The sequence below is a fragment of the Panthera onca genome, chromosome D2 (genome assembly GCF_046562875.1).
Source record: "Panthera onca isolate mPanOnc1 chromosome D2, mPanOnc1 haplotype 2, whole genome shotgun sequence".
In the NCBI taxonomy this organism is placed as follows: Eukaryota; Metazoa; Chordata; class Mammalia; order Carnivora; family Felidae; genus Panthera; species Panthera onca.
Genome location: NC_138349.1, coordinates 32,340,844 through 32,354,274, shown reverse-complemented (window position 1 = coordinate 32,354,274; position 13,431 = coordinate 32,340,844). Strand labels below are relative to the sequence as shown.

The following is a 13,431-nucleotide window of genomic DNA, read 5'->3' as shown; positions in this document are numbered from 1 at the left end:
CTGACAAATGTCCCTACACCTGGGATCATGGTCAGATGCTGGGAAAGCTCCAGGAAGGGTGCTGCATGAGCTCACACGAGGCTGTGTGGTGGCAGTGGGACTGAACTGGGCCTTGAAGGACGAGCGGGACTTGAGTGACAGAATGAAGATGAAAGAGGGCATCCTCCTTCCATCTCTTAAGGCTGGGGCCTGTGTGTCAGCCCCAGAAGCAGGGCTTGGCTGATGGCTAGAAGGGGCATCCATAAGGCACAGAGGTGCCTGGAGTGAACAAGCTGCGCTGGAGAGTCAGGGAAGAAAACAAAACCAGATTCGTTGCCAGCCAAGGGGGCGCTCCAACCACAGAGGCCACTGTAGGTCCCGGTGACAAGCTGGAGGTAGGGAGGCTGATGATGATGGTGTTTGAGTAGCTCAGGCATAAAGAGACGAAGGTTGAACCAGACTAGGGGTCTTGGGAATGGGAATGGAAGGACGGTGAAGGACTCTGTGGCAAGAGCTTGAGGGAAGGGGTGAAGGCAAGGGTGTGAATTGGGCCTTTCCGTTCCAGATCAGCAGCAGCACCAGAGACCAGCATTGAGAGACACGCGCTCCAAACTGTGGGTCTGACACATGCTCAGTTGTAGCCCTGATTCAGCACTGGAGGCCACGCGCTGGGCCACCGGGCCTGCCAGCTTCTCCTCATGCAGAGCCGGTGGTGAGATGCAGGGAACCAGTGGGAAGACCGCAGTGGCACGCAGGAAAGAGGGAAGGAGGCTGGACTAGATGTGGTGGTGGGGACAGACGCAGGGAAGGAACAGAAAGCAGAACTACAGAAACTGTGGGGGAGGCAGCTGGTGGACAGTCCAGGACCCCTGGGTGTACCCCAAGAGAAGAAAGGGATGTGACCATGTGGGGAGCAGATTTGGGCTGGCTAAGGGAGGTGATTTGCAACTAAATACCTAACATCTCAGAAAGTCCCTTTGTCTGAAAATCCCTTCAGCCCTTCCCAGAGCCCTGTTAACGGGGTGGGTGTGCAGACATGGAGGGCTTAGCCCCAGCTTAGCCATCGCCTGGCTGTAGGGCCTTGGGCAGCCAGTTGGCCTGCCTGGGCTCCAGCTATCCCTAAGTGAGAAGCTAAGGTTGGGTGGTCTTTCAGGGCTTTCCAGCCTTAAAGGACTTTCGAGTCCAAGTTTTATTCCTCTATTCTTAGTTGCACGAGGCAGGACTGATGGTGCAAGCCGCTCTCCCCGTGTCAGCCTTGCGGGGTCCGCCGGTCAGAGTGTAGCCAGGGAGATGAAAAATCGAGTGAATGCTGGCTTCGGTAAGGACAGCAGGGCAAGGGCAGAGCAGTGTTATATTTCCCGTCTTTGGTGGCCAGAGGGTTGGGAGGTACACCCTGTGCTTCTGTGGTGGGCATTTGCCCAAGAATCTCTGTCTGACTACCTTCCTTTGTCCCGAGGTCTGTCCTCTTTGCAGTTGCTCAGATCTCCTCCCTGAATGACATCAGTGGTGGGAGAAGAATGATTACAACAGCCCCTGGGAATTAGGGCCCAAGGGTACAGGGACGGGGGCCTGGTTCAGTTCTGACCGCTCAGGGGTTTGTGGAATGGCCAGGGAGCTTCAATCCACTAGCAGTGTGACCTTAGGCGAGTATCTGCCTATTGCCTTTCTTATCTATTATCTGCTCCCCACTAGTCATTAAGCACCTTAAGGTCAGGGGCTATAGTTTGTTCCTAACTCCATGTCTAGTAGCGTGAGCACCACGCGGGGCACACTTGTGTAATATTTGTTGAACGAGTCAAAGAATGTGTGCAACAGCGGAAGCACCTGGAGTTACCGAGTCCAGAGAAGAAACCCTTCAAGTGACCTAATTTCCTAATTGTATCCTTGACGTTGCACAGACCCACTCTATTTCTCTTTTATTTGGTGTTTACAGACTTGTGCTGTGTGGCCATTAGGACACACTTAAGGAGCCACTAGGAAATGGATTGCATCTGTGTCCTGACGGAGCTGTCTGCCCTTGACAGGCCCAGGTAGGTGTGGGAGGTCACCACCGGAAACGTCCAAACAGAAAGTGGACCTCACTTGTGGCGCATGGTGGGGGGAGCAGGTGTAAGCACTGAATTGGATACAGGCTGTAGGACCCCTGGGGCTCCTTTTAAACCTGACACTCCATGATTCCATGACTTTCCTACCACAACTTGGGTTACTTAGCAGGTGTAGTCTGTTTTCTTTTCTTGCTTAGAACTTGGGAGAGAAGAATGAATTTGTTCTCATTTGTTAACTAAGCAGCTCCCTTGACTTTTGATCAGGTAGGTTTCAAAGGTCAGGACGGGGCATGTATGTATATATGTTTGTATCACTCTGTGACCCAGTGAGCTCTGGAAAGTGGTCCAAAAGGTCAGTCACCAGACTTGGGTGGCTTGGGTCCTACACAACCTCCACCTCAGATTAGATTAGACATTGCTGTAAGGACCTTCATAAAACTTTGTGCTTCCCCATCACCCTGAACCCTAATTGCTTTTAGATCATGAATGGATACTCTTCTTTGCTATAAATTCTATGAGTGTGGAGACTATATTTTTCTTGGTTAGCACTGTATCTCCACCTAAAATCTTGTATGTACCTGGCACATGGACAATACTTAATAAATGTTTGATAAGTAGATGAGTGGATGGATGGATGGATGGAGTACTACATCTCCACTATAGTCAAATGCTTAATAGATTTGGGCATCAGGATAGGCACCTTTTGTTTTCAAATGAGTAGAACATAGTTCCCTTTTCAAGAATTAAATATGAACATGAAATTAGTCGAGAGTCCAAGTATTTTAGAAATACTCTTACCTGAGGCATAGTCCCTTTGAGGAACACTTGGAGGTGCTTTGACTTTCAGCCTATAGATAACAACCATTAGACAAACGGTCAGTGGGTAGGACAACTGTTGTCAAGGCCCATAATATAAGCAAATATAGAGATAACAGACAGATAACTAGTAGAATAATGGCTTCTTTTGGACCCATCACATTGAAAGACTAAATGTATTATAAATGTAGTGAAGCCATTGATCAGAGGTCTCCTAGCTCCCTCATCTCCCCAGTGTACAACGGGGCTGTGACTTGGCAAAGGTGAAGTCAGGTGGTGGAATATTCACCTGAGTTCAGAGTTTCAGGGAAGAAAATTGTTAATTGGTTGATAAGATGGTAATAGAAGATGAACTCTGTTTTAATAAATAACTCAATGCAGGACGCCTGGGTGGCTCAGTCAGTCAAGCGTCTGACTCTTGGTTTCTACTGTGGTCACGACCTCACGGTTTTGTGAGTTCGAGCCCCGCATGGGGCTCTGTGCTGGCGACACGGAGCCTTGCTTGGGATTCTCTCTCTCTCTCTCTCTCTCTCTCTCTGCCCCTCCCCGACTCATGCTGTCTCTGTCTCTCTCAAAAATAAACTTAAAAGAAATAACTTAATACCTCAATGCTTTAAACAACAAGAAAAATATTAGTTATAATGAGCACTTTGGTTGTAGGTTGGACTGACACTGTTTTTGCACTATTTAAAAAAAAAAAAAAAGCCAAATAAGAGAGCAGTGAGTGTTCCTGGGTGGGGATTGTGATATTTAGCTTACTTAGAAGTTGAACTGTTTCAAGCACTCTCAAAACTACTTTAGTATCTTTAGGCATATATAGAATGTTTGAATATTCACAATCCTTCCCTACTCATTACAAGAAGAAACTTAAAATTACATTTTAAAAATATACCCCAATTTTTAGGCTTTTTATAAGTTTTGACACCACCTCCCATTCTATTTCTAGTAAATTATTATTCTTAATAATAGTTGCCCATTTTATTTAAGAATGATTTGCTTAAAGAAGTTTAAAAATATATAAATAGAACCTATATCCAGTAGCTTTTATTTACTAAAACATCACATCCTTTTACAGAGGCAGGATATAAGGTAACCATTACATGCAAAACATATTTCATTCCTTGGGGGGAAAAAAGCAGCACAGAAATTCATGTCTGATTACAAAAAATAAGCCTGATAAACCAGAATTGTAATGTTTCAAAAATAACAATTTTTATATTTGCATAGAAATTCTGTTTTTTGTTTGCCCCAAGGTTCTCAGATCAATTATTTCATTCAATTCTCATAGCAAGACAGGGTGTGCTGGGAAGATATTATCATTAGATGTATGATGAGGTCCAGAGACAGAGATGATCCACGGTGTTATAGGGAAAAAAAAACCCTCAAAAACAAACAAGGAATGGTACCAGGTCTATTCCTGAAAGAGAAAAAATTTTGAAAACCAACCATTCCCCATTATTGCCATCATTTCATTAAAGAAAAGAAAGGGCATTTTAATATTCCCAAATGTATGAAGGTTATCATCTCCGAATAAAGGACAGACTCAGGAAAGGGCTGTAGGTCACTGAACACCAACCAGGAAGAAAAGCTGTGGTTTGGGTCTCACTCAGCAGCTGGCAGCTGCATGCCAACCCCCAACGCTTCAAGGTCCTTATTTTCTCATTTGGCCATGAACCAGTGACAACTCTGTCATGGTCTTGTGTTAGGAAACCAGCGTGTTCAACCGTGCTTCCTCCTTTCAAGGTAGCACCTGTTGCCTGGCAACGAGTAAGAGCTTAACTGCAGGTCCCTTAGAACCAAAGGGCCACTGACTTCACCCAGGGTAATGACTATGGCAGCCAGATTTCCCAAGCTGAGAAGAAACATTTGTCAAGTACAAGTGCATTTTGGGAACAATGGGCATAAAAAAAATAGAAACTGTCTGAAAATATGTGAGCTCCGTGGCTACTGTGTAAGTATGACCGACCATGGAATAGAGAGACATTTTATACAGAGGCTTCATATTATTAAGAAAAGTCGTGTGTTATAAAACTAGCAACTGTGGGATAATTAATCTAGAATTGATTAAAACAATGACTCGCAGGCTTCTCTCATTTCAGTGAGATTCTGTATGTGTCAGAAGTATTAAATGAAAATAATCACATGCCTCTCCCTGCCACAGGACAGACAAAGTCTCCTCCTCTAGGAGATGACCAGTTCCCCACAAGCAGACCGTTTTAACGATTTTATGATAATCACTTATACATATTGAGACTCATTTACATTTTATAGTCTAAAAACACCATAAAACATGATTTCTTTCAAGTTTAGCAAAGACCAAAGAATGAAGATATTCTGTTCTTTATATATATATATAATATATATCATATATTTATATTATATATAATCTATACATATATATTTAATGTTTATTTATTTATTTTGAGAGATAGAGTGCAAACAGGGGAGGGGCAGGGAGAGAGGGAGGCAGAGAATCCCAAGCAGGCTCCACACTGTCAGCACAGAGCCCAGTGTGGGGCTGGGACACAGGAACCACAAGATCATGACCTGTGAAGCTGAAATCAAGAGTTGGTCATTTAACCAACTGAGCCACCCAGATGCTCCTGAACATACTCTGTTCTGAAGGTATAGGTCAATGAACTTTTATACACTATTAGTGGTACAAAATTTTTGGAAAACAATTTGGTAATATCAACAAAAATGTCAAGGGCATAACTTCTTCGATCTAGAAATTTCATTTCAGGAATTTAGCTTTCTGCTATACTCAAAGTCCACAAAACCTATTTATTGAAATGTTATTTATGGCAGTTAAACTGAAAGAAATGGCCACAAAATTTTGATTGATCTTATCAAATTGCCCTCCAAGAATATGCCTGTTTAAACTCCCACATCTCCCTCTCTTTAAAAAGTGTCCACCAGGGGCGCCTGGGTGGCTCAGTCAGTTAAGCCTCTGACTCTTGATCTTGGCTCAGGTCATGATCTCAGTTTGTGAGATTGAGCCCTGTGGGATTCTCTCTGTCCCTCTCTCTCTGCCCCTCCCCTGCTCACGTGTATGCACACACTCTCCCTCTCACAAAATAAATAAATAAAACTTAAAAAAATAAAAAATAAAAAGTGTCCACCAATACATAGCTGGTTAAATGAATGATAATGGATTTATAGCAGACTATTAATCAGCTATTCAAAAAGGAATATGGTTTATTTTTACATACTAACAAACAAAGATATCCATGATATAACATTAAGTAAAACCACTAAGCAAAGTCAGGTTGGTAGAATGCTTTATGGAGAACAGCACCATTCATGACGAAAACGTATGTATGTATAGGTAAGTGCTACATCTATGTCAATATACATATGTGCGTATTGACATAGTCCATTGTCAATGGACAATGTCCATTGTCCTGGAGTGGGTTGATGTGGGGCATGGGGAAGGAGGAGATTTTGACTTTATGCAATTCTGAATTCTTTGATTTTTTTTTCTTTTCTAGTGAATGACGACTACTTTCATTTTCTGAAAAAAAGAACTTAAACAAAAACTTAGTGGAATACCATCTCCCCTTTCCTCTTAATTTAGATTTTACGTGACGAATATAGATATGTACAATTTTTATTTTCTTTTTTTAAAAAAAACTTAAGAGTTTCTGATGTGCAGGAAGATTTGGAATTCTAGTTTCCTTCTCCAAATGCCAACTGAAAACACTATTTTGGGGTGCCTGGGTGGCTCGGTCAGCTGAGCATCTGACTTTGGTCAAGTCATGATCTCATGGTTCTCATGATCTCATGGTTCGTGGGTTCAAGGACCACATCGGGCTTTGCACTGACAGTACCGAGTCTGCTTGGGATTCTCTGTCTCCTTCTCTCTCTACCCCTCCCCTGCTCATGTTCTCTCTCTTTCTCAAAAATAAATAAACGTTAAAAAAAATTGTTTTAAAGGGGTGCCTGAGTGGCTCAGTCAGTTGAGCCTCCGACTTTGGCTCAGGTAATGATCTCGCAGTTGACAAGTTCGAGCTCCACGACGGGCTCAGTGCTGACAGCTCAGAGCCTGGAGCCTGCTTTCGATTCTGTGTGTCTCTCTCTCTCTGCCCCTCCCCCGCTCATGCGCGCTCTCTCTCTCTCTCTCTCTCTCTCTGTCTCAAAAATAAAGATTAAAAAAAAAAATGTTTAACTCCATTTTAAGGCTATAACTGAAAAAACAAAAATTGAAATATGGAAAACAAGTATGGCATCCTAAAGATGCTAGGGCTGTGTTCTTGTAACTTCTCTTTTGGATTTCTCCAACCATGTCCTAGTGGCCCTTAACTACATAGTTACAGAAGCTGATTTTCCTGTTTCTATAAAGGTCTTTGTTGACATTTGCCATCTTAAGTGGCATAGCTCACTTTTACTGCAATGAGAGGGGAAAGCAAAGGGCCCTGAGCATCACCCCGTTCATTTGCCATGTTTCCTGAACATAGATCTGACCACCATGGACTCTGGCCACGAGTTAGAAAGGGTTACATGCTAAAAAGGTTGCAACTCCTCACTCAGGCAACGGAGAACTTTGTCTTCTTCCACTTAGCACAGGCTGGGATGATGTGTTAATTATGTAAATGAGTGCTTATACAGTGCTATGGAGTTCAACTTACTTTTTGATCTTGTTCATTATTCCACCTTCATTGTTCTTGATGTCATGGACCATCTTTTGAAGTTGCCTGCAAGAAATAAAATCAAACATAAAGTATTAATAATAGGTTGATTTTTTTTTAAAGTCAAAAGGGGATACAAAAAGGAGAAAAAACCCTACAATAAGCCCCCAGTGAGAATCGTATCATATTTAATCGACCATCTGCTACTTGAGTAAAGCAAAGCATGACTGATAATGTAAGGAACATGGTCATTGGGCCGTGTCCCTGTCCCCTGAATGTCTGGGCTCTGAAGAGAAATTCTGGTTTCCAGATCTATTCATTTTTAGGAGACACGGGAGGCAAAAGCCCTCTGAAAAACCTCACTGTTCATCACTTATTGTCCTTAGAGCATTCGCATTGCCAGGATGGGGCTACCTTGAAGGACAGGTGGGCTGAAATCAGGCACAAGAGTTCTTGGTTAACTTTACTAGGTTGAATCTGGAAAAACTGTCACTAGAAAGTTGTACCTACACAGAAGCCATAAGGAAAATGATTAATGAATCTGACTGCCTACACATTTGGAAATTCTGTAGAACAAAAGGAATATGCACAAGATCAGGAGATGAATGACGTGCTGGAAGAAATATTTGCAACACAAGAACAATAAGGACTATGTGTTATGATTTACAAAGAAATCTTATGACTCAGTAAAAAAAGATTAATAATTCAATAGGAAATGGGCAAAACATGTGAACATACAGCTAACAAAAAAGGACGAGTGGCTAACAGATAACATGACTTATTTTTTAAGGAATTTGCATCTAAACAACAATGAGATATGTTCTGCTTATCAAATTGGCAAAACTTAATGTGATAATACCCTGGGGCGGGGTGGCAGGCGCACCAAAATATGGATATTCTTGGGAATGCAATTTGTGATGATTAATATCTGTTAAATTTTAAAACCTCCATGCCTTTTGACCCAGAAATTCTACTGCTAGGGATTTGCCATCCTCAACGTGGTCATAAAACTATACCACTATGTACTATGTTATTTGTGTAAAAACCCTAATCCTTCCTGCCTCCCCACTAAATAAAACCTGGAAACAACCTAAATGCCCATCAATCATTAAAAGGGAACTAGTTAAATAAACTTTGATAAAGCCATACAATGGAATACCACAGACCCTTAAAAAAAAAGAAAAAAAAAAAAAAGAAGCACACATCAGTATTGCTGATACATGAAAACCCCAATACCTATTAAGTTACACAAATACGGTGAAGGAGAAAAAGAAAAAAGGAAGAAAGGAAGGGAAGTTCAGAATAATGTGTATCGTGTTTTTTTGTGGGATTGCCAAGGACACATACATTCATATGTGCTGGTAGGTGCATAAGTTTTTAGAAAGATATGCAAGGAATTATTCAAAGAATGTTTTCAAAGTCAATACAGCGTCCTCATACAAATTAGGAAAAGGTACCCTTTTTTCTTTTTTTTAAAAAAAATTTTTTTTTTTTAACATTTATTTTTGAGACAGAGAGAGACAGAGCATGAACGGGGGAGGAGCAGAGAGAGAGGGAGACACAGAATCGGAAGCAGTCTCCAGGCTCTGGGCCATCAGCCCAGAGCCCGACGTGGGGCTCGAACTCATGGACCGTGAGATTGTGACCTGAGCTGAAGTCAGACGCTTAACCAACTGAGCCACCCAGGCACCCCAAGGTACCCTTTTTTCTGAGTGGACATTGCTCAGTGGCCAGGCACACAGCTTGGCAAATAGCGAAAGACAGATTTCAGTCTCTACTTGTCCTCATAGCTGGGTGCCCTTGTACCAATGGCAGAGTGAGGGCTGGAGGCTTGAGTGGGGATGAGGGCTTCTGCTTTATAAAAAGGAGACTTTCACTTTACAATGAAGATTTTTCTATATTAGTTGAATGTTCATAGCTTGTGCATCTATCATTTTATTATCTGTTTTTATATACATAAATAGAGGAAAATGTTAAAAGTTGGAATCTTGGGCCATGGTTTTTTCCTTCATAATGACTCTCTGACTTAAAAAAAAAATATGTAAATATGTTACTTATATATATTTATATTTACATGTAAATATATCTAATAAATATGTTCACATATTATGTATAATACACATTTACATATTATAGTGTATATGTAAACAATGGTGTGTATAAATATATAAATATTTCTATTTATATGTAAATGTAAATTATATATGTGTAATTTCAAACGGTTCTGCTCTGAAAGAGTAGGATAGCCGAATTTACCCTTCAGGCAAGCCTTTCCTTTGTTCTGAGGAAACCATTTGATTGGGCCCTATAGTTATCAAAACGTAAATCTTGTCCACAGCCATCGCTCGTGGAGAAACCTATTTCTCGCAAACCTGCATGCACACTTCTCTTGCTCTCGGAGCTAGGCCTTGCGTTAGGTAATACGAACAGTGGTGCACAATTCAGCTTGGCAGAGGCCTCCAAAACCCTGTTGACTGAGGGGGGGAATCTGGGGAAATAATCTCTGGCTCAGCACGGATTTAGGACGCACATGTTGCAAAGCTCTTCAGTGTGGGTGGAGGAGTTTAGAGCAGGGAGGAGGCTTGGGCTGGGGGTGGGGGGGGGCCTCTGCCTGGCCAGCCTGTTGGCGTCTGCAAGTAAGTGTTAATTTAAGGCTAACTAACCCATCTAGGTTGCTGTTCTGCTGTAGTTGTTTACTGAGGGGCCCTTGGGCACTAAGGAGTGGGGTGAGATTTACAGGGTAGGGATGGACCCTCTTACCCTCAACTATTTTGGGAAAAGGAAAGTTCTCAAACAAGGAATGGGAACTCGTCCTGGGGATCTTAGGGAGTTCTCTTCCCTTCTCCGTCTAATGGTTGTTAGGAACTAATACTGAAGAACAACCACTGAAGTGGTGGAGAGGAGGGGAGGGATACAAGGGTGGAGTGTTGGCTGGAACCTGAGGTTGGGTCTGGGCTCCAGCTCTGAGGAGAGCCATGCCGGGCACCATCACTAGGCATTTGCACCAAGACAATTCCTCTCCATTGCCCCTGAATGTTCAGCGGTATCCTGTTTATCCTGTTGCAGCCTCTGGGCTGTGGGCAAGGGTGTGTTCCATGGCGTGAAGAGCTGAGTGCACAGGGAACACGGCTGGAAGGTGGAGTAGCAGAAGAGAAACTTCTTTTAGGATATCCTTTAGGCTACATCTTGGGGAACTGTCTTCAGAACTGGGGGACCCACTGAGGGGCCCATGTTGGGATGTGGGGAGGGGTCGGAGCCAAGCAGTAATCTGGGTAACAAAGGAAATGAGATGGCATTTTCTATCCCCAGTTAGGGAGGCTGTGCTCACGGATTCTACTCATATGAGAACTTAGCAGAGCACCAGGCTCAGCAGCAGGGAGACGAGAATGGATGAGGGTGAAGGAGGACCACCTGCCCAACCGAGATACACAGAGGGTCCCTAAAGCTCGACCTTTGAGCTGCTTCGGAACTCCTCGGGATTCTAGAGTTTGTTCACATATAACCTGTGCCTACCACTCCCCCCGCCCCATCTCCTTTTCCTGCAGAACTATAGGGAATCTCTGAGACGGAGGAATGAGGGAAAATGGGAGATAAGATGTCAGGGCACAAGAGAAAGAGACGCAGAGAGCGAAGCTGGGATGGTTTGATTGGGAAGCAATGTAATCATTTCCAGTGCAGAGCAGAGGGCATCTCCCGCTGTAAGCTGATGTAACTGAACGGAATGCCTTTAGACTAAATTAAACCTTAACCAGGTTTAAGGACAAGATGAGCCAGAGTGAAGGATGCTGTCTGAAATTTGTCAGCAGTGAAACAGAGTAAGAGGGAGCCAGGGGCTGATTTGTATAAGCAACTTTGCTGCAGGTGTAGACAAACAGGCGTAAATTGTTGCAAAAGAGTTTCATGTAATTCTGTCATTTGCTCAACTTGGTATTTGATACTTCTTGGCCTTTCTTAAATTATTTTCATTATAGATTTTTTTTAACGTTTATTTATTTTTTTTGAGAGACAGAACATGAACGGGGGAGGGTTCAGAGAGAGGGAGACACAGAATCCAAAGCAGGCTCCAGGCTCTGAGCTATCAGCACAGAGCCCGACGCGGGGCTCGAACTCACGGATGCGAGATCATGACCTGAGCTGAAGTCGGCCGCTTAACCGACTAAGCCACCCAGACGCCCCTCATTATAGATTATTAAAATAATCAGTTGCTTCATAAATTATGCTTCTTGTGTTCAAAATTTTTCCCCTCCCTCTGCCTCTCGTTCACTCAACACTTGAGGCTCACAGACTGCTGTTTCAGCAGCCAAGTGTTACCTGGAAAAACAGTGTCCGCCAAACCAAGAAGACCTGGGGATGCTCTCAGCTCCTTTTATCAACTATTCACACACTGCCTGATGCACAGCTCTCTGGTACCGTCTTTGGAGCCCTTTTTTTCCCCCCTCTACTACAACATAAAGCACATGCAAAGGCATGTGCAGCTGGACTGTTCCCAGATTTAAATACCAGCTGTCTCACTGTGAGAAGTCGCGTGTAGGTGAAAATAGGCAAAAAAAAAAAAAAAAAAAAAAAAAAGCAAGCTTCTCTTTGGTTAGCCCTTTCAGAGATATCTTGCCATGGATGGCGGAAGGATAATAGGAGCACAATGTTCTACACTTTAAATTATGAAGAGACAGCCACGTACAGGTAACAAAATAAAATGAATGAAGAACAAAGCTCATCTGATATATTTTTTAAAAGATGTCAATAGTGTATTTTTTAAGTGTGCTTATTTTGAGAGAGACAGAGCGAGCGGGGCAGGGGCAGAGAGAGGGGGCAGAGGATCTGAAGGGGGCCCCAATGCAGGGCTTGAATTCACCAACACAGAGTGCATGACCTGAGTTGAAGTTGGATGTTCAGCTGACTGAGCCACTCAGGAACCCAATAACGTATTTTTTAAGTAGCATGCTATTTCAACATTTTACAGTGGTGAATACACCATATAAATAATTATAATTATTATTTCTCTATAAACCAAATCAAATTATACATTCTCTCCTTTGTCATTGATTTAAAAAATTTTCTTCAAGCTTTTGAATTAATGTCAACAACCTTAGTTGTTTAACAATACTCTGAAGTAGTGTGACCCGGGCTGAGCCTGGATCTCAGAGGATTTAGATCCCACAATGTACTGAGTTGGAAAAAAATCACTGTTTGAAAGTAAGCAGCAGGTTTTTTTTTGCCTTCAAGGAAGTGGTTTACTTTAGAATCTGATAGACCAGTGGTTCCCACTGTAAACTGCACCTGAATCACCTGACGGGCTCTGAAAATGGTGAACCCGCCCCCAGAGCTTCTGATTGGGTAGGTCGGTAGTGGGTCGGCTAATTTGCATTTCTAACAATTTCCTTGGTGCTGACTTTACTGGCCAGGAGACCACCCTCTGAACATATCCCCCGCTCCTTGCTGTGAGCCTTTTGCTTGTGCCTAAGTTAAGCAAATAGAAGCTTGGGCAAAGTTCTCAAGCATTCAAGGGTGAAGTTTCAGACAAATAAATTGAGTAGTCAGTTCAATAACTTAATTTGGGTGTGGGTTTTACTATACTGTCCCTCCTCTGTGAGACTCTGGACTTTTCTCTGTGTGGATTTAGACTACCCCATGCCTGTGTATTTTTATTTATTTTATAGTCACGTGCTTTCTTCCTGAGCCATAGTTTGCTAAAGCAGAGTATCAATGAAGGGGGTGCAGGACAGACACGCCCCTCACATTTGCAACAACGTAAAAAGGGACTGGATCTGCTTGGCACAGAGCCACATGGCCAGGACCATTTGGTGACGTTGGGACATGACTATATCCCTGTCCCTGGCTGTCCTTGCTGCTACTCAGCCTGCAAAGACTCTAATCCAGGAAGTGAGGAAAATGAGGATATGGTATATAGGCCTTGGGCTTTGCTACTGGATGTTTCCTGTCTTCTGGGGCCTCCTGGTTGTTGG

General features: G+C 43.0%; 1 protein-coding gene and 1 long non-coding RNA gene across 5 annotated transcripts in view; one reads left to right on the top strand and one right to left on the bottom strand.

Annotated features, from left to right (window-relative positions):
* Positions 1 to 13,431, bottom strand: part of BLNK (B cell linker) — a 74,981-nt gene that overhangs the window by 42,828 nt on the left and 18,722 nt on the right. For both annotated transcript variants that reach the window (XM_060643072.3, XM_060643073.3), the window contains exons 2-3: positions 7,469 to 7,534; positions 2,823 to 2,872 (exon numbers count right to left, since the gene is read on the bottom strand). In XM_060643072.3, coding sequence (XP_060499055.2) covers positions 2,823 to 2,872; positions 7,469 to 7,534 — 116 coding nt within the window. The remainder of the gene's footprint in view (positions 1 to 2,822; positions 2,873 to 7,468; positions 7,535 to 13,431) is intronic.
* On the top strand, positions 513 to 11,987 carry LOC132685624 (uncharacterized). Of its 3 annotated transcripts, none has more exons than XR_014135345.1 (3): positions 513 to 1,297; positions 1,913 to 2,009; positions 10,778 to 11,987. It is a non-coding gene; the product is annotated as an uncharacterized LOC132685624 (long non-coding RNA). The 3 variants fall into 3 exon arrangements; XR_014135346.1 differs by lacking the exon at positions 10,778 to 11,987 and adding an exon at positions 6,332 to 6,494; XR_009613225.3 differs by lacking the exon at positions 10,778 to 11,987 and having other exon boundaries at positions 513 to 691; positions 1,187 to 1,297; positions 1,913 to 3,507.